The sequence below is a fragment of the Pimephales promelas genome, chromosome 23 (genome assembly GCF_988280905.1).
Source record: "Pimephales promelas chromosome 23, fPimPro1.hap1.1, whole genome shotgun sequence".
Lineage (NCBI taxonomy): Eukaryota > Metazoa > Chordata > Actinopteri > Cypriniformes > Leuciscidae > Pimephales > Pimephales promelas.
Window position 1 is genome coordinate 1399906 of NC_142791.1, and position 18010 is coordinate 1417915.

Genomic DNA, 18010 nt, shown 5'->3' on the forward strand with positions numbered 1-18010 from the left:
AATTAACATATGCCTACATTTTAATTATAGGCCTATAAATATATTTTGGTTTCATTTATATTTATTTTAAATTTTACCATGTGTTTTTGCTTTGCAAACTCTGATACTGAACAGTTAAAAAAAACATTCATATTATGAATAATATAGCCTAATAAGATACAGGATTAGGAGAAGTGAAGGAAAGATACTTCAGCCAATTATTGTTTTTCCATTCACAAATCAAATTTTAGGTTTTTGACAGATATTACGTTTGTTTTGTGTAGTATTTTTTTTCTTATTTATCGCAAATTTTTTGTAAACATAACCAAAGATTAGTTTAATTATGTTTTCGGTGCAATGATAATCAATAAATGGAAACATTTCATTCATATTATTATTGTGATTTCATTATAACCCTGTTCTCCAAAACACATGCAGAGAGGACACTGAAGAAATCAGGGTCTTTGAAAACTCATAAAATGTTATTTTGAGTAATTTATTTGACTGAAACTATTGCAAACCAATGATGAACTGCAAAATAATCCAGCTAATGTTACTCTTTCCATAAAACGTGCTGAAACGTCAGATATTTTTAAAGCCAAAAAATGTTCCCCATCTGAACCTTCCAGAAAGTCCTCCTTACGAAACAGCAGGATTAAAAGGAGGATATTTCATATTTTGGCAAATCTGGGCACATGGAGACATCTGAACATTAGAAGGCCTTTTCTCCTCAGCAGACCCATCTGTGAACCATGAGACTTACACCAAAAAAGCCACGTTTGTTCTAATCGAACTTAATTACTGTTTAGGAAAAACAAAAGTTATATTAAAGAGATTTTATTTGTGGGTTTTCTTTCCTTAAGGCGTCCTCGGCTCAAACAGAGGGCCGTTCACATCTTGAAAATTTACCCTTTTCGCCTCGTACTAAACTGTGCTTCTCCGTATGAACACGAGCTTGTTTAATCACATTTATTAAAACATTTTTTTTTAGGTTGTGTTGGAAAGATTTCTCATCTTAATGAGGGTGTGATGTTCCCTCACATCAAACGCTCAATCTGACTGCTGAGTCACTCTCCAAACCTCACCTCCTCTTCCATCTGTCCTCCATCTCTCTCTCTCTCTCTCTCTCTCTCTCTCTCCTTCCATCTGTCCTCCATCTCTCCATCTGGGTGCCGCATAAAACTCTACGTCCTCCCCAACACACATCTCAGTGACAGAACATTATTCAAAGTGTCCGCTGAGGTCCGGTTTGCAAGGACGGATTGTGTGAGTTAATGTCCAAACAATGAGAAAGTCCTCACAATTGTAAATATATGAGAAGTTGAGTAAAATAAGGCCTCAAATTATACACCATGAGTGTAAAGTATTGAAAATGAGACATCATAATATGACCAGATATGTCATTCTTTTCTTTCACAAATCGGGACAATATAGTATTGATTTTATCTATATCAATTTCACATTTGCAGGTTTCAGTTATTCATCTGACATGTGAAAAGCACACACACGCAAGTAATATGACTAAGGAGTCAGAGCAGTACACATTTTAAATATCGGCCTTTAATAAATTCTGTCATCATTTACTCAAACCGGTATGACTTTCTATCTTCTATGAAACAGAAAAGAGGATAATTTGAAGAATATGTGTTTTTGGTCATACAATGCAGTGTTGCTTTAATATTATTTATACTTTTCATTTTTCATTTTTAGGTTTTAATGTGCTTTTGTCATTTTTATTAGTTTAAAAAACGTTTATTAATTTTTATATCAGTTTTAATTTGAGTTGCCTTAGTTACCTGCCAAGACAAAGTTTAAGATGTCCTTTGTTTTTGTTTTTTTACAACACCGATACGATCACCAAACAACATTGATTGGACCTCATATGAATCAATATTGATTTTCATTGTACAGGCCAAACAAACAAAAAAAAAAAAACATGTTGTATGATATATTATTCCTGCAGAAGAATAAAGTCGTGCAGGTTTGAAACGACGTGAGAGTGAGTAAATGATGACAGAATTTTCATTTTTGGATAAACTATGCCTTTATCTAGAGTAATAACGTCACACAGCTAAAGCAGACGTTCACGTAGATCAAAATAACAAATAAAATGTGTCGAAATGTCAAACTTGAATTTCTCTCACCAGTTAGAGTGTGTTAGAGGTGTACATCTGCTCCATGATGACCACAGGAACCCCATGCAGACGAAGAATCGTTTTTACCGGAACCTCTTCCAAAGCTAGCATGGCAAGTTTAGCGTTTAGCTAATCTTATTGCATTCTTAAAATTCTACGAATAACATTTTTTAAAAACTTCTAAACTAGGACTAAGTCATTTATGTGAGGAAGTTTCAGAGATCTAAGCCAAAAAAAGAAAAACTAACAAAAGTACTACAGACAAAGTGCAGCTTCCACCTGGCGACGGTGTCCTCAGATACCGACACTCTATTGGTCAGACTGAGAAATCCCTGCCTAGGAGACAGCAGATTAAATTGGATTGTGGGGGATCTGATGGCAGAGATCATCCGTGACACAGGCTTTCAATAAGTACCTGACTGACACGTCTTTTCAGTCAGACTTCAGGATGTTTGTGTCTGTGTGTGCCTTTGTTCTATTTTTGTTTTGTGAGATCAAATTTTAGATTATTTTAGAGACCTATAAAAAGGCCACCAGTTGCAGGATCTGGGAGTGGTGCATTATGGGGCTTTGAGGTAGACAGGCATGGCTATAAATAAATCCCAATCTGCAGACACCAGACTATTGAGCAGAAACACTCGGACACGTGAGCACCCACCGCTAGCTAGATCTAGGCTGTGTCTAGAAACAAAATAATGGTCATCTCTCACAGGAATGACAGATTGCGACAGAAAAATAAAAATCAGTTTAGAACAGTAAAACTGGTGTATAGCTCCATCTACTGGACAGTTACAGCAATTTCCACAGCATAAGCTTGTCTGTCATAATCATAATAGGCTACAATATGATCTAGGTCAAATAGATGGTGCAATAAAAAGAAAGTGTTGCACCGAGTTCACCTGAATACCAACATCAATTTAAACTAAATTAGCTGCATACATTTCTATCAACAACTTTAGGCTTATATTTAATCTATGCATATGTAAATACATTTACTGTAGTTTGTTGATTTTTACATCTGTGTCTTCTTTTGTGTTCAACAGAACATACAGGTTTGGAACAACTTGTAACTGATAGAATTTTAATTTTTAAGTTAACTATCCCTTTAAATCATATCCTTCCTCAAAGTTATAATGTAGGAAGCTATTAAATAGCCTTGCTAGATAAATATTTATTATTCAAGACAGTTTTAGTAATGATGTAAAATAAGTATTTGATGTCCCCAGAGGATGTATGTGAAGTTTTAGCTCAAAATACCCCACAGATATATTTTTAGCATGTTAAAATGGTTACTTTTGAGTTTTGAGGGTGAGCAAAAACGCACTGTTCTTGTGTCCCTTTAAATGCAAATGAGCTGCTGCTCCCGACACAGAGGGCGGAGCTTCAAGAGCTCTTGTGTGTTTGCAGCTTCACACTCAACATTTCAAAAACTTTTAGTCTTTTATCAAAGACGGAGTCAGACAAGGATGGAGAGACTCAAGAAGAAGTGACAACATTTCTGAATGGTTATTGATGAATTTATGTTGCTTATCTGTAGTTATCTTAGTCATTGATTATCATATTCCGTCAATATGGTTCCCGGAGGCGGGTTTATGTAAATTTAAGGGTTAGTGACGTCACTGGTAGGAATGTCACGTAGTACCAGCCGTTTTTGTAGTCCTTAAAAAGTGATTTCTTTAAAAGAAAATATCTCCCTTTACAGATGTTGTTTTTATGCTCAAACAGCAACATTACACACTAACTAAATGTGAAATCATAATCAACCACCTCTAATGTTTTTAAACATTGGGTTAAAGAAGTGTTTTGGCGTCCCCTACCGGTTCTTACAGGAAATCAAATTCAGCCGTAACAAACTAAATAAATGTTTTAAAATAAAACTATTTTACATCCTAAATATTTGAAAGTAAAATTGTGCATATTAAAAAGCTTAAGCTGAAACTTTTAATGTTTAATAATAAAAACAAAAATGGACGTGTTGATTTCATAATGTAATTTATTTAATAACAAACATAATGATTATTTGAAAATCAATAGCAATTTACAGTGAGCTAACAGCCCTAAACTTATGAAAATTATTACAATTTAGTTTTTAATATTTACTATCCCACAATCCCACAACCAGATTTTACTTCACACACTAAGAATAAAATCATGAATGTTCATTTCAGGAATGAATGGTGAAATGAAGTCTTGAAGCATGATTTTAGATAGTGAGCGGGTTGAAAACATATCAACATTGCAACTAAATCTGAGAACTAATTTTTAATCAATCACCCAGTTATCAAAGTAATATCTTATCTATCAAATAAGATCATGAGAAATGGAAAGAGGATTATCTCTATAACATGGCATGGGCTCCATGCCATTTCAATTCTCCTGAGATAAACACAGATTTTCTTATCAAGCTGACTAATGGGGTTTTTGTGCTTGTGGATGTTCTGACTCCCGAGTCCCAGCACAACATGTTCTGATCTGCTACACCGCATGCCGGTCACAAACTGTTGAAGCAGAATATTACAAACAAAAGAACTACGATGATTTCATGGCTCAGGTTTAATTAAGCATTGCAGGAAACTAATGAGTAAAATCTTGATCTTCATGATGCTTTAGCTTTTAAATGCAGAGAAAATTGGCTGCTCCGCCCATTATCCATCTGTAAAAGATCATACAAAAACATGTCAATTAATACATATACACCGTTGTAATCGAAATAATTCAAACCCAATTGCAAATCAGGTTTATTTGCAAAATGTACAGAGATTCAGCTCTTTGCAATGAACAAAAGTAATTGAAATTGCACAACATATGTCTTAAATTAAACTTTTAAAGGGATACTTCGCCTCTGGAAAGATTAGATTATTGTTTATATTGTGTAGTGATAATCAAAATGTGTCACTTTCTGAGAATTTCAAAAGGGGTAAAGGAATAAAACATTTTATTATACAGCTGTAAGGTGGACATAAATATATTTTACATCTTATTATATACGACGTAAATACATTTAATACCAATTATCTAAATCTTTGATGATGTTTAGGCTGTACGTGTGCACTTACCATGACATCACTTCCTTTGATTCCTCCCTTTCCTCTCTTCCTGAAAGCCTCTTGAGTTGGTTGTTGTCCTCATCTTTCAAACACAGTCATACACATACTCACTTTACAAATATTATGCAGCGCCACTACATTGAGATAAAGAGAATATTTACCCAAGAGCGGCGCCTCTATTTCATCCAGGAGATTGATGGTGGAGTTTGCAGAGCCCAGACTGAGAGCAAGTCAAGGAACAAACACACTACACGTTTAATAACAATGACATATAGCTAATGCTAAGATTAATTTGAAAACTAGCACGTTTAATGTCTAAATCATATTTAGACACACACGTTAGCATGAAGCTAATAGCTAGACTAAGAAAAATCCAGAAACTCTGCCTTTACACAACATACATAGATGCTAACTTCACGCAGCGACTGTCTGGGCTGGACGTATGAGGATATGACTGATGTTTGGGTAGAGCTCGCTTTTTGGACTTCTTCCTTCTGGTCTTCTCCGAGAATGACCTCGCAATTTCAAAAAGCTTCTTCCTTGTGGCTGTGGGTTATAATACAGTGGTCAGAATGGGATGAGAGCTTAAGAATTTGATAAGTTTTACGCTTTAGGTCTGCATTCTCTTACATTTGCCCATGTGCTTGAGTTTCTCCAGGAATAAGGCATCATCAGAGACAGACGAACAGGCCTCCTCAGACCCCGAGCCACAATTATCACCTACATCAAGAGTTAGACATGAACATGTCAACATTTGTTCGTAAAGAAGGTTGAGTAAATGACAGAATTTTTAAGTTATTTCTTGATTTTTAAATCAATCAATCAATCAATCAATTTTTTTTTTTATATAGCGCTTTACAACAACCATGAGTTGATCAAAGCGCTGGACAGAGAAAAAGAAACAACAACAACATTAAACACACACAAAAAAAAAAAAGTACAGTAGAAAAAACATCCAAACAAACAAAAAAATCTCTTTAGCCACGCCCACTCCCATGAAGCAACGGCGAATGACGTAATCGAGTCGATCTCACGAAATACTTTTTTCAATAAAAATATATTGAAAATATATTAGTAAAATATTATTATATTATAATAAATATATATTATAGGAAAATATATTGTTTATATAAAGAGGGGCTGTGAAACGATTAATCGCATCCAAAATAAAAGTTTGTGTTTACATAATATATGTGGGTGCACTGTGTGTAATTATTTTCTATATATAAATATACACACATGCTTGTGTATATTTAAGAAATATGTTCATGTATATACTGTTTATATATTTATATATAATTTATAATATATATAAATATCAATATCTTATATATAAATAATATTTTTTTCTTAAATATATTATAATTATAGAATTATTATTTTGGATGCGATTAATCACAATTAATTGTTTGACAGCCCTAATACATATATACACATATATATATATAGTTTATATAATATATAATATATAATATATATATATATACACACACACACACACACACACATTTTATATTTCTCCATCGAGAAGTTTTATATTTCTCCATCGTTATGTTATGCTGTTTGCAATGCTTCATGGGATTGTAGTTCTTTCCCTCACTAAAGCCGTTATGGACACAGTCTTGTACGTTTTGTATTTTTTTTTTAGAATTTCTAATTTTTCATCTCTTAGCTGATTGGATTGGTTCATGGCTTACAAGTCTTTAACATGACTTTTTTTTTAAATGTCAATGGGGAAAAATACTTCTGGAACCAGCGCTGCTAAAAAAGGGGGCGGGAACTGTCTATGAAGCCCCTCCTTCCAAATAACTGCAAACTGATCTGATAGGTCGACTGTGTTGAATTAATGTGTGTTGATTGGTCAAGCATTTCAAATGGGTTTTGGAAATGTCATGCGCACGTTTTAACACACTGCTAATGCAACTCAACCAGGCCATGACCCTTTTGCGTACGCCTTGGGCAGGAATTACTTAAATGAGGAATATTGTGATGAAAACTCAACTCTATAATCCAGGCATTTCAGGAGTGACTAAATTTGGAGTGACTTTGTAACTTTACAAACTAAAGAAAGTTGAAAATGCAAAAAAGCATAATAGGTCCTTCCTTAACTCTAACTTCATTATTAGAGAAATAAAATGCTACAAAGTGGAGAATATGACCCATGTAGGCCATTATCTGAGTGTTGTGATTTATGTGGCGGCACAAACAGGTTCTGATGAAGCTTCCTGTGGGTGTGTGTGTGGCAGAGCAGCTCGCGCCCTGAGGCTGATGGATGAAGATGAAGGGAATCTACCTTCGGTGGAGTTCTCTGTGCAAGCGGATGAATGACCACACTGTGTTTTCTCGCACCTCTGACGATCTAAAACACAGCAGGCAACAGAGGTCACTGAGGGCAGGTGAACATCAGCCGCTCCAGAGTGAGTGGAGACCGTGGACTGAACAACACAACACTGCACACTGTGTGTGCTACGAATGAAAGCTGTTTACACACCCAAAATGCATTTTAGCACAATGACAGGAGCGATGGCCTACACATATGAGGATGGAAAACAGTGCAAATCTTTGGGTATAATGTAGTACTTGATTAAATGTATTTTAATTTTATTTGTATGGCGTAAATTTCATATTATAAATCATTACAAAACGCAGGAAAGGTGAGGAAGAAATCTTGAGAGGACGCAAGACTTTGAGGGAAATAATGGTAAAGATTGCAAAACAGATGCTTGACTGCAGTGTTGGTTTATGAATTCTTTGCTATGAATGAAAGGTTTTCCTCACATGGAGAAATCCAAACATTATTTCATCCTAAGTGAAGCATGTTTGAAAAATGAGTGTTTGAGAATGTGTTTTTTTCTGATGTTTCTGACCAAGTTACAATACAGCTTTTGGGTGGAAAAATATCAGAAAAATGGCACAATAGCAACTGGAATCCCTAATCACTAACCCCACCCCTAATCCCACCCATCTCCACCCCTGATCCATAACCCCACCCCTAATCCCACCCATCTCCACCCCTGATCCATAACCCCACCCCTAATCCCACCCATCTCCACCCCTGATCCATAACCCCACCCCTAATCCCACCCATCTCCACCCCTGATCCATAACTCCACCCCTAATCCTACCCATCTCCACCCCTGATCACTAACCCCACCCCTAATCCCACCCATCTCCACCCCTGATCCATAACTCCACCCCTAACCCTACCTATCTCCACCCCTGATCACTAACCCCACCCCTAATCCTATCCATCTCCACCCCTGATCACTAACCCCACCCCTAACCCTACCCATCTCCACCCCTGATCACTAACCCCACCCCTAATCCTACCCATCTCCACCCCTGATCACTAACCCCACCCCTAATCCTACCCATCTCCACCCCTGATCACTAACCCCACCCCTAACCCTACCTATCTCCACCCCTGATCACTAACCCCACCCCTAATCCTATCCATCTCCGCCCCTGATCCATAACTCCACCCCTAACCCTACCTATCTCCACCCCTTAGATCTGGATCCAACTCCGCCCCCTGGATCTCGTGTACTGCAATGAGGCGCTACTGTCAAAATCGCACGAAAGCTTTGTGAACAATATTTGAGAGAAATAAGCCTTTTGTGTACTTAGAAAAAGTCTTAAATCTTTGAGTTCAGCTCATGAGTAATGGGGGCAAAAACAAAAGTGTTGCATTTCAAATTTTGTTGTTTGTAAAATATATATGTGTGTGTGTGTGTGTGTATACCTATCTCCAGAGCTATGAGGAAGTCTCTGTTACGCTGTAGCTCTTTCATGAACTCCTGATTCTGCAGGAAAAGGGCGATTCTCTCGTCGTCCAAGTACTGTTTCAACTTCCTGTCCTGTTCAGATGACCAAACGCTCCCAGACAGGGCACCACTGCTGGACGAGAGCTGCGTCAGGGATGACAGGGAGGAAGAAGAGGAGGAGGAAGGCTGAGACAAGCTGCTCTGAGAACGCTGTGGGGGGAGGAATCACCAAAGACATTTTTTTACAGAAACGGCTTAAAAAAAATCAACCATGAGATGTTTGATTTGCTTTGTCTGGACTTAAACTAGTGAATTTAGACATTAACGGAGGTCTTAGAATCAAGATGTAATGCTTGTTTTTGTAAACTCATGATATTTGTGTACTTTTTTGAAAAAATGCTACAAATGTATTATAGGTACTGTATATTGTCACTGTATATAGACCATTTCACAAGATGTAAACAACACTGGTCCAGAAGCACTTCCTGTTTCAGTTTTTCAACGCTACATAAAAGCTGGGATAAAATACAACCAACAGAACATATGAATATGAATCAAAAAGTTAAACAAACATCTTTAAGGTGAAATAAAGAAAACCGTTACAAACTGAAACAGGAAGTGTTTCTGGACCAGTGTTGTTTACATCTTGCAAAATGGTCTATAACTCTGGTGAATTTGGATAGAGGGTTGTTGAATTTGTCTTTGAATCTGGATCTAAACGCATGATATTTAGCCTTGATTTGTATGCGAGTCATTTGTAAATCTACCTGAATAGTCTCTGACTGCTGAGGCAGAATCCGCAGGAAGTCATCGGGGAGGTTGCCTAGTAACGGTGGATTCCAGTTCCTGTATCTTCCGACCTGCTGATTCCTGGGTGGGTAATCATCAAACCTGGAAAAATGATGAGGACAAAATAAATAGAAAAAAAGCAAATTCTTCTGAAACACACACCTGAAATTAGAAAGGCCTGATGGGGTCCTCAGCTTGTGATTTAAACACACCTTGTGCTTGTGAGTGCAAATAAGAAGATATAATATTACAGCACATAAATTACAACTGGAAACACATTTACCAAATAAATCCCTTGATGTGTACAAAAAAATGTCATGTGATTGGTCTAACAGTCGCATTAGTCGTGTGCACAAAATTTATTTTAGAAATTTGGACTCAGAAGAAGAAGAAAGGCTTAAATGGTAGATCAGCAAAACCAACATAAGCGACAAAGTGAACACACACACAACATCTCTCACAGAGTAGCCCTCAAACCGTATTCACTTTATAGCCCTTAATCCTGTAATTGTGGACAAATGTGGGCACAGAGGACTCAGGTGTGATCCTAATGTTATATCACTGTCTTCGATAAAGTTTTGTCTATCCATTTATGGTGTTTTATTTTATTTTGGGGGTATTTTTGAATTTATTTACTTCAAAAAGTACCATATTTTCTATGTAAATTATGCTTATTTTTATGTTTTATTTTTTTAACTACATTAAAATATCATTCCAATAAGTTCTTAGAGCTAAAACCTAAAGATGAAGTGACTTTGCTGTCACCTGGTGTCTTATTTTGGCTTATTTTAGAATGCTCTAAATTACAGTTTTTCCCCATTCATTTCTATGGGTGCCCATTTTTGACCCAAATACAAGATTAAGGAGTTTTTAAAATTGTAGAATTGAGTCAAAAAAATGGTGTGTGTTCAGGAGGCAAACTTAGGAAAAGTAGCCAAGTCTTGTACCGCTTTTTAAAAAATAAATTAAAACTATTTTGCCCACATTTGTCCAGAATACGGTTTTAGGGTTAAAGTCTATTAAACTCTTATTAGTAGTAATTTGCTGTTCTTGCCTTGGTGGAGGTGTGGATGGAACATCTGCGGGATGTTTTCGGTCATAGATGTGCATGTCATAGGAGGGCGGAGCGTAGACGGGTGGAGGCTCCTCATCTGAGCTGTCCGGCTCCAGCGTTCTCCCCAGGATCTGCAGGTTAGGAATGGAAGGAAAGATTCTTTTGTGCATCAAGATCGAAAAATGCCAAACAGATCAAGTTTCTAGACCAACCTCTGGAGGAATGCTGTCCTCAGAATCCGAGCTGTCGTCCGTGGCTTGGCTATCCAGGCTCATCTGCAGGAGCTGGTCAATGGTGGAGTCCACGGCACCTTGGTTAGCCCTCAAGACACACTCGATAACCTCATGCTCCATGCTGGGGAACATGGTCTTAAAGTCATCCATAGCCTGGCTGAACTCCAGACGCCGGACCTGACGTGGAGGCCTCCTGTTGTTGAGCTCTCCCGAGGCAGCGTCGCCTCCTCGTGTGCCGCTGCCATGGTTACGGTTCGCGTTACTCCGCCGGAAAAGGCTGGTCATCATTTACAGAACCTCCCTTCCCATCCACTGCAGTGGCTCCACCCCTTGAGCTATGCACCGCCTCCAGCCACGCCCCTTATCCACTCATGATGCCCCTGGAGGTGAGCTTCAGTATATAGAGGAGCACCATTGGAGAAACTGGTCTTCGGCGGCTGATAGCTGACACTCAACCACATCCAGGACTGGCTGGGCTTCCCAGAATGCCTTGCTCTCACTCTCTCAGTCCCCCTCAAGTCAAAGGACGAACAGCGGCCCACTCCTGAACAGCAAAATGTTAACCACTCATATTTTTATTCGCATTAAGATTTATTTATATAAATGCACAAGGGATAGTTTATATACTGTAACTGAACATCATTTTATCAATATTTTTGTTTTCACTAGATTATTATAAATAGTGAGCGGTTATTTTAGAAATATTTATTGCTATTTCAATTTGGAACACAGCTTGGTTAGATGTATAGCTTTCATTTTATAGTAAAAATATTTTGTAAAATATTAAAAAAATATATATATTAATAAATTATATTTGATTTACAGTAAATCATAACTTCCATAACTTTTTCATACTTTAATTTTTTGAAGTGCGTTCACTTCAGTAATAATCTGCTGATTGCCAAACTTGGTGTATATATTATTTAAGTTTGTATAGTGCATATTAATGTCAATTATCAAAAAGGGGGGTGACGGGTAAAAATGGGGTTTTATTTTTATATTTTCATTTTTTCATCAATTGAGTTTCATTTTAGTCATTTCAGAACATTTTCATTCTTCGTTTCCCATTTTCTTTAAGCTTTATTTCAATTCAACACATTGTTTAATAGTTTTAGTTAACAAAAGCAACACAGAATTTCCTACATGTACATATATTTGACCTTTTTATAGATTCTACAGTGTTTAATGGTTTTAAAATCACAGTGCAAGAGGGATTGACAAACATTCAACACTTGAAATATCGTCTTAAAATTCATATGGCTGATTCTGAAATATTTTAATTAGTGTAAGAAAATGTATTATTTTAGATCACACAAATACAGTGTGCACACGCATGAGCAGCATTCAGCACACATATACACGGTTCCCATTGGGCATTAAATGGATCAGGATCATTAACAAACAAGGCTTCCAAAAAAGACATGATAGGTTTTAAACTCTTAAAGGGCACATTTTGCCCTCTCTCAATGCATGGCCAGACATACATCATCATATATATGTGCGGTGTGCTTCACATGCCCGAATATGCATCTATTTCCTACCTACTGTCTGTCTGTCTGCAGAGGAGATGCAGGCTCACACCAAAAGATCCACCAGCCAGCGAGATAAACCTTTAGCTTCCATCACAGGCTGCGGGCTCCTCCATAAAATCCATCATCGGAGAGGTTCGGATATCCCTCGCTCCCATTTTCATCTCTCCACATTAATCTGCACCTAAAACCAAACCGGCAGCGCTAAATATAGCCTCAGACTCTGGCACAGCGAGCGCAGGAACAGTAGCAGCTTAGTGATGTGTCTCTGAAGAAGGGAGGCTGTGCCCTTGTGAATAACATACAGCAGCGGGCTGACGTCATCCATAGTTAAACAGGGGTCTGCGTGACCCACTGAGACGGATTAGAGCTGGAGGAATGCCGGATCTGATTGATAACAGTGAAACAGATCTCAGCACGGCAGATGTGTCATGATAATGGGGGCAATCATCTTTCTATAACAAGACACGAACGCTTGCTATTTAAAATTACGGCCGTCGACATGATCAGAGCCTGCTTGGTATCCATGGCAACTCTCACGACTATCAATCATCTCAGAGTAAGTGATTTGTTAAAGAAGCTCAGAATGCTCAAAATGGCCGAACGCATCAATCAGTCTTGCAGTTAGATACAAAATCAATCAACTGAAACTGAATTGAATCAGATAAAGGTCAAACATGGGGTCAAGTCGTCATTCACAGAGGACCTATTATGCTTTTTTACATTTTCAACTTTGTTTAGTGTGTAACGCCTCGATTAGAGTCTTATTCCGGGAACGTACACGTCAGAAAAAAGCGGCGGGGCCTGGATGAGTTGTGTTAGTAGTGTGTTTAAATTTGCGGTTATGGTTGTGCCTGTTCACACTGGGACGAATTTCACAAGCCAACGTTTAACGCTTCGTGACTAAAAAAAGGGCGCAAATGTGAGTGTGCACACCGACGCAAAAAGCGTCATTAAAAAAAAAAAAAAAAAACGCCTCGGGTTCGTTTTTTTTTTGCTTAGACACGCCGCGTCAAAAAATATCCGACCAATGAGATTGCTGCTTTTGCTTCTGAAGTTACAGTAAAACACAACTAGGGGGCGGTCAAACACAAAACGGTCTTACCGAGAACACATACGTAACGGCGAAGAAGGTATACGCCACCGTCTACACTGCCGGAAGACATTAAGCGCCATCTACTGTCAGGGAATGAATTTGCATGTTCACTCGGCTCATCGTCAGCAAAAATTGCTTGGGTGTTAACACAAAAAACGATATTTTTTGCTGATAATTTACTCACCCCCATGTCATCCAAGATGTCCATGTCTTTCTTTTTTCAGTCGAAAAGAAATTAAGGTTTCCATTAAGGTCTCCATATAATGGACTTCAATGGGAACCAAACGGTTCAAGGTCCAAAAGAGAGTTTCAGTGCAAACTGCAAACTGTTCAAAGGGCTTTAAACGATTCCAGACGATGAATAAGGGTCTTATCAAGTGAAACGATCGCTCATTTAATAAATAAATAATAAAGTTTAAGTTTTATAAGCTCAAATGCTCGCCTTGCTCTGTTCTGTGATGCACGATCGTGACTCTCCTGTTCGAACTCGTTCATCAAAATGAACGAATCTTTTTCTGAGTCAATTTGTTCATTTCGTTCGTTGAATGAACCAAATGACTTGGAAAAAGATTTGTTCATTTATAGCCTGTAATATAAAATAGCCTGTATTTGACAGAAATTCCAGACTTGTCAGCAAACTGATGATTTAGATATACTATAGTATCCGGGGAATATTTACGGTTGTCAATGAAAAAGAATTTTGCCTTTAATAAGATTTTCCTAATAAATAGGAAATAATAAACCTGGTGTCCTCCATGATTACTGTTCTTGAATGCGATGAGCTCGTAAATCACAACTTCAGAAGTGGGAAGTAGGTCATTTTCAATCATAATGAATCTGACCCACCAATTTGACTAAAAAAAAATTATTATTCATAAGACTTGGGAAGACTTTTATAATAATTTTGTGGTGCTTTTGAAGCTTGAAAGTCTCTGTTCCAATAAAAAAAAATTAATTATTCAACATGTCACATTTTTTATTTATGAAAGAAAATCTGTCACACATGTTCAACATGAGTGTGAAAAAAAAAACAATATCAGATTTTTCATTTTTGGATGAAGTACTCCATTAAAGGATGAACGAACCGTCCTTTTGGCAGAGGACATAACTGTGAAGCTGGCCCTGTCTTTAATAACAAGCTACAAACAAAGTTTCAATGAAATTTACAAAGTCGTCCCTGCCAAAATGATCTCCCTTACATGTGTTATGCCAAATTCTGATGCTCTTCTGGCTGATTCAGCATCCAAGAGGAGAGAAATCCAAGCGGACAGATTGTGGTGTCTGACAAGAAGAGCTGTTATCACCACAGGATTCGTCTGAGGGTTAGTGCTTATGTCAGAACACACTCCTGCTGTCTGTGTGTAAAAGTAGCAGCATGTTCACTGGCACCTATGCTATCATTAGCCCTAATTGGCCCAAACCTCATTGGCCTCAATTCTAGCAGTCGCTAACACAATTTGTTTGAATTAATTTTATTGGAACTGAATGCAACATTAATCTATTGCAGATTTTATTGCACAGATGCATGCATTTCCTCCAAATATTAATAGAAGAGGGCTTTTGCAAAGTTTAGCCCAAAGAAAAGGGGAACATTTGCATAGTGTGCACTGAACCAAAAGCACGAGCAGGGCTTTGACACGGTCCATGAGAAGGAGAAAAGAGCAGAAGAGAGGACAGGAATAGTGCAGAGGAGAGGTGATTTGAAAGTCCACTTTAACAATGTCATTTAGAAGCAATCACGATGCACGTCACCTCAAATAAAAACAGCCGAGTTTATAAACTAAGCCCTAATTTAATGAGACTAAATCATGACTAAAAAGGCATATGGTCAGACATTTGGAAGTAAACGGATCCCTTCCCAGAATCCTTTGGGAGGCCAAACATCAGTCTGCTATCAGCTATGACACCATAAGCGATATTACTGTGGAAAATGTCAGCGTATCACATATTGTATGTAACTATTGGTATTAACCTAACGTGATTTCACCACGTAAAATTGTTGTTGATCCAGGAACAGCATTCCAATCAACTATTCCGATTTGAGGAATAGTTTTTAATGAGGGAAGTCAAGTTTATCACAACAACAACAAGTGTTAGATGCTTCTATCTCCACCTATCACTTTCCTCTAATTTTAGGGATAAATTATGGGTAGGGATTAGCTTTTAGTAAACAAAAACACACAATGTTGGAGGGCTAAATGCTTCATCATCATATAATCAAAAAAAATTTTTGAATAACATTTTGAAAGATCAAAATTCTGCCCCTGTATGATTTCAATTGTTAGCTAGCCTACATCTAGACATAAGTGGACCAGAGACACAGGTGAGTTTTCACAAACTTCATCACATCATACTGTAATGTATTAACATAACAGCACCGTGATTTAAGAGACCTGCTGCACTATGGTGTTATTATTAGAACATAACCGTAGGGCAGATTCATGCTTGAGGCCTGCCCCTGCCGCTGCCTGAATAGAAATTCAACTGAACAGCGCTTCAGAAGTAAATGTATCTAAATAAAGGCATAATCAAATCATCAGGCAGAGACACGAGTGGTACAGAATGAGGATGAGATCTTACCAGCAGAAGCGATAGTCTCTGGTCACATTACTCGACGCTCCATTCCTCCATGTTCGATACCGATAACGGCAGACGGTGTCGTTCCCAGAGCGTCAGATGGCGGCTCTTTATCGGCTCTTGAGCGCTTGAGCTGTGGGCAGATTATCCTCCTCTCACCGCGCTCAAGAGCATTTAGTGGATACAGGTGAGTAAAGCAACTCAGCATTACCAAAGGTGAAATCCACTGTTGAGTTTGTTACAAATATTATATTAATACTTAAATTATGCTGCTCGATTTCTTAAATATTAACACTAAATCTCTCTCTCTCTCTCTCTCTCTCTCTCTCTCTCTCTCTCTCTCTCTATATATATATATATATATATATATATATATATATATATATATATTAAAGATTTTTTAGAAAAAAATTAATTAATATCTACGTTTTTCAGCAAGGATAAATTAAACATAAAAGTGCTATTTTATGAACGTTCTGTTCATTAAAGAATAATATCAGGTTCTCACAAAAATATTAGCATTTTGATATTATTAGAATACAGATAGCACAACTGTTTTCAACATTATAAATTATAATAAGAAACGATTCTTGAGAAGCAAATCAGTAGCTTAGATTGATTTCTGAAGGATCATGTGACGCTGACTGGAGTAATATGAATAAATTATATTTTAATATTATTAAATAGCCTATATTTCTTTTAAACACACACACACACACACACACACACACATATATATATATACACATACACACACATATATCTTTAGATATAAATAATATTTGATAGCTTTCATTTATCACAATGTATATATATATATATATATATATATATATATATTAGAAGTTTTTCCACCAATTAATAAGTCGTTATCTAACGATTACAGACACCAAGGAACGTGTTTATTGGCTATTTTATGACGAACGCGGCAATTTCCAAATGTTTACACACAAAACCCCAGTCTTATTGACTTATATAGGTGCTGAATGTTGCTGAAACATCCAAATGAGATGTTTTCATGAATATGAATGAACGAGAAGAAATGCTCTTCAAACACTAATACAGCTGCCTGTACTTACAGACACGGGCAGATGGTGAACAGCGGCGCCCCGAGAAAAAGCGCAATTGTTCTTTCAATGGGTCTCATTGTCTTTTATCCCCGTTGTGAGGCGACAGTGAGGGGTGAAACAAAAGACCTTGAACCCGAAGCACCTGCTCATGGACACGAGATTAAACCCAGGGCTGATTGTATTGGGATCCCAGGGGCGCGTCACGCCTGATCAAATGATGCGGCAAGAGTGAGGCCGTGAACGCGCACCAATAGAGCCAATGCACATGGAAATGAGTCCTAACGACCAATTTGAGATTCCGCGAAGAAAAAAAGCCAGCATGTAAGATTAAGGAACTAGTGTGGGGGGAGGGGGCATTTCAACAGGGCCAGATGGAGAGCCATGAATTAGAGATGAACGATTTTTTTTTTTTGTGGTGAAGATCATGGATTGAGAAAACTCTTTCCTGTGTGTGATGTGCAATGCTTGCTTGTTGAAAATGTTGAATTGACACATTATCAAGTGTTCAGCCAAATATCTGGCCCACTGCCTGAGCCGAGAGTGACTGCTGGTCTTCTGCCTTCCCATTGGCTGAACTCAGAAGTCAGAACTCCTCGTACCTTTACAGAGATTTTAGATTTCCAGCAAAACATCTTACTCATGTAATCAGAAAGTGGTTTAATACATTGTTTAAAACTCTACTGTTCGAACTCGTTCATCAAAATGAACAGATCTTTTCCCGAGTCAACTCGTTCATT

At 37.5% G+C, this 18010-nt stretch overlaps 2 protein-coding genes across 7 annotated transcripts in view; both read right to left on the reverse strand.

Moving 5' to 3' along the window:
- Positions 1-2424, reverse strand: part of ksr1a (kinase suppressor of ras 1a) — a 40042-nt gene extending 37618 nt beyond the window's left edge. Inside the window, exon 1 of the mRNA XM_089126252.1 lies at positions 2124-2424. The gene's annotated coding sequence lies outside the window, so the exon portion shown is untranslated. The remainder of the gene's footprint in view (positions 1-2123) is intronic.
- Positions 2425-4089: 1665 nt separating this feature from the next.
- cuedc1a (CUE domain containing 1a) lies at positions 4090-16342 on the reverse strand. 6 transcript variants are annotated; one of them, XM_039675716.2, is made up of 11 exons: positions 12543-12869; positions 10981-11545; positions 10769-10899; positions 9693-9816; positions 8904-9135; positions 7455-7520; positions 5792-5881; positions 5563-5707; positions 5323-5381; positions 5171-5243; positions 4090-4767 (listed from the first exon to the last, which is right to left on the reverse strand). In XM_039675716.2, coding segments are annotated over exons 2-11 (1230 nt in total). In that variant the 5' UTR covers positions 11290-11545; positions 12543-12869; the 3' UTR covers positions 4090-4766. The 6 variants fall into 6 exon arrangements, with proteins under 6 accessions (XP_039531650.2, XP_088982404.1, XP_039531652.2 ...); XM_089126278.1 differs by lacking the exon at positions 4090-4767 and adding an exon at positions 16207-16342 and having other exon boundaries at positions 5167-5243; positions 12543-12714; XM_039675718.2 differs by lacking the exon at positions 4090-4767 and having other exon boundaries at positions 5167-5243; positions 12547-12871.
- Between the last annotated feature and the right edge of the window lie 1668 nt (positions 16343-18010).

Bases quoted from the DNA above. Each gene is read 5' to 3' on its own strand.
- cuedc1a (XM_089126278.1), bottom strand. From the start codon at position 11,289: ATGATGACCAGCCTTTTCCGGCGGAGTAACGCGAACCGTAACCATGGC. The intron at 7,521-8,903 runs GTATACACACAC...GCTGTGTTTTAG, and splicing joins CCTCATAGCTCTGGAGATAG to ATCGTCAGAGGTGCGAGAAA. The intron at 5,244-5,322 runs GTAAATATTCTC...TGTGTTTGAAAG, and splicing joins AATAGAGGCGCCGCTCTTGG to ATGAGGACAACAACCAACTC.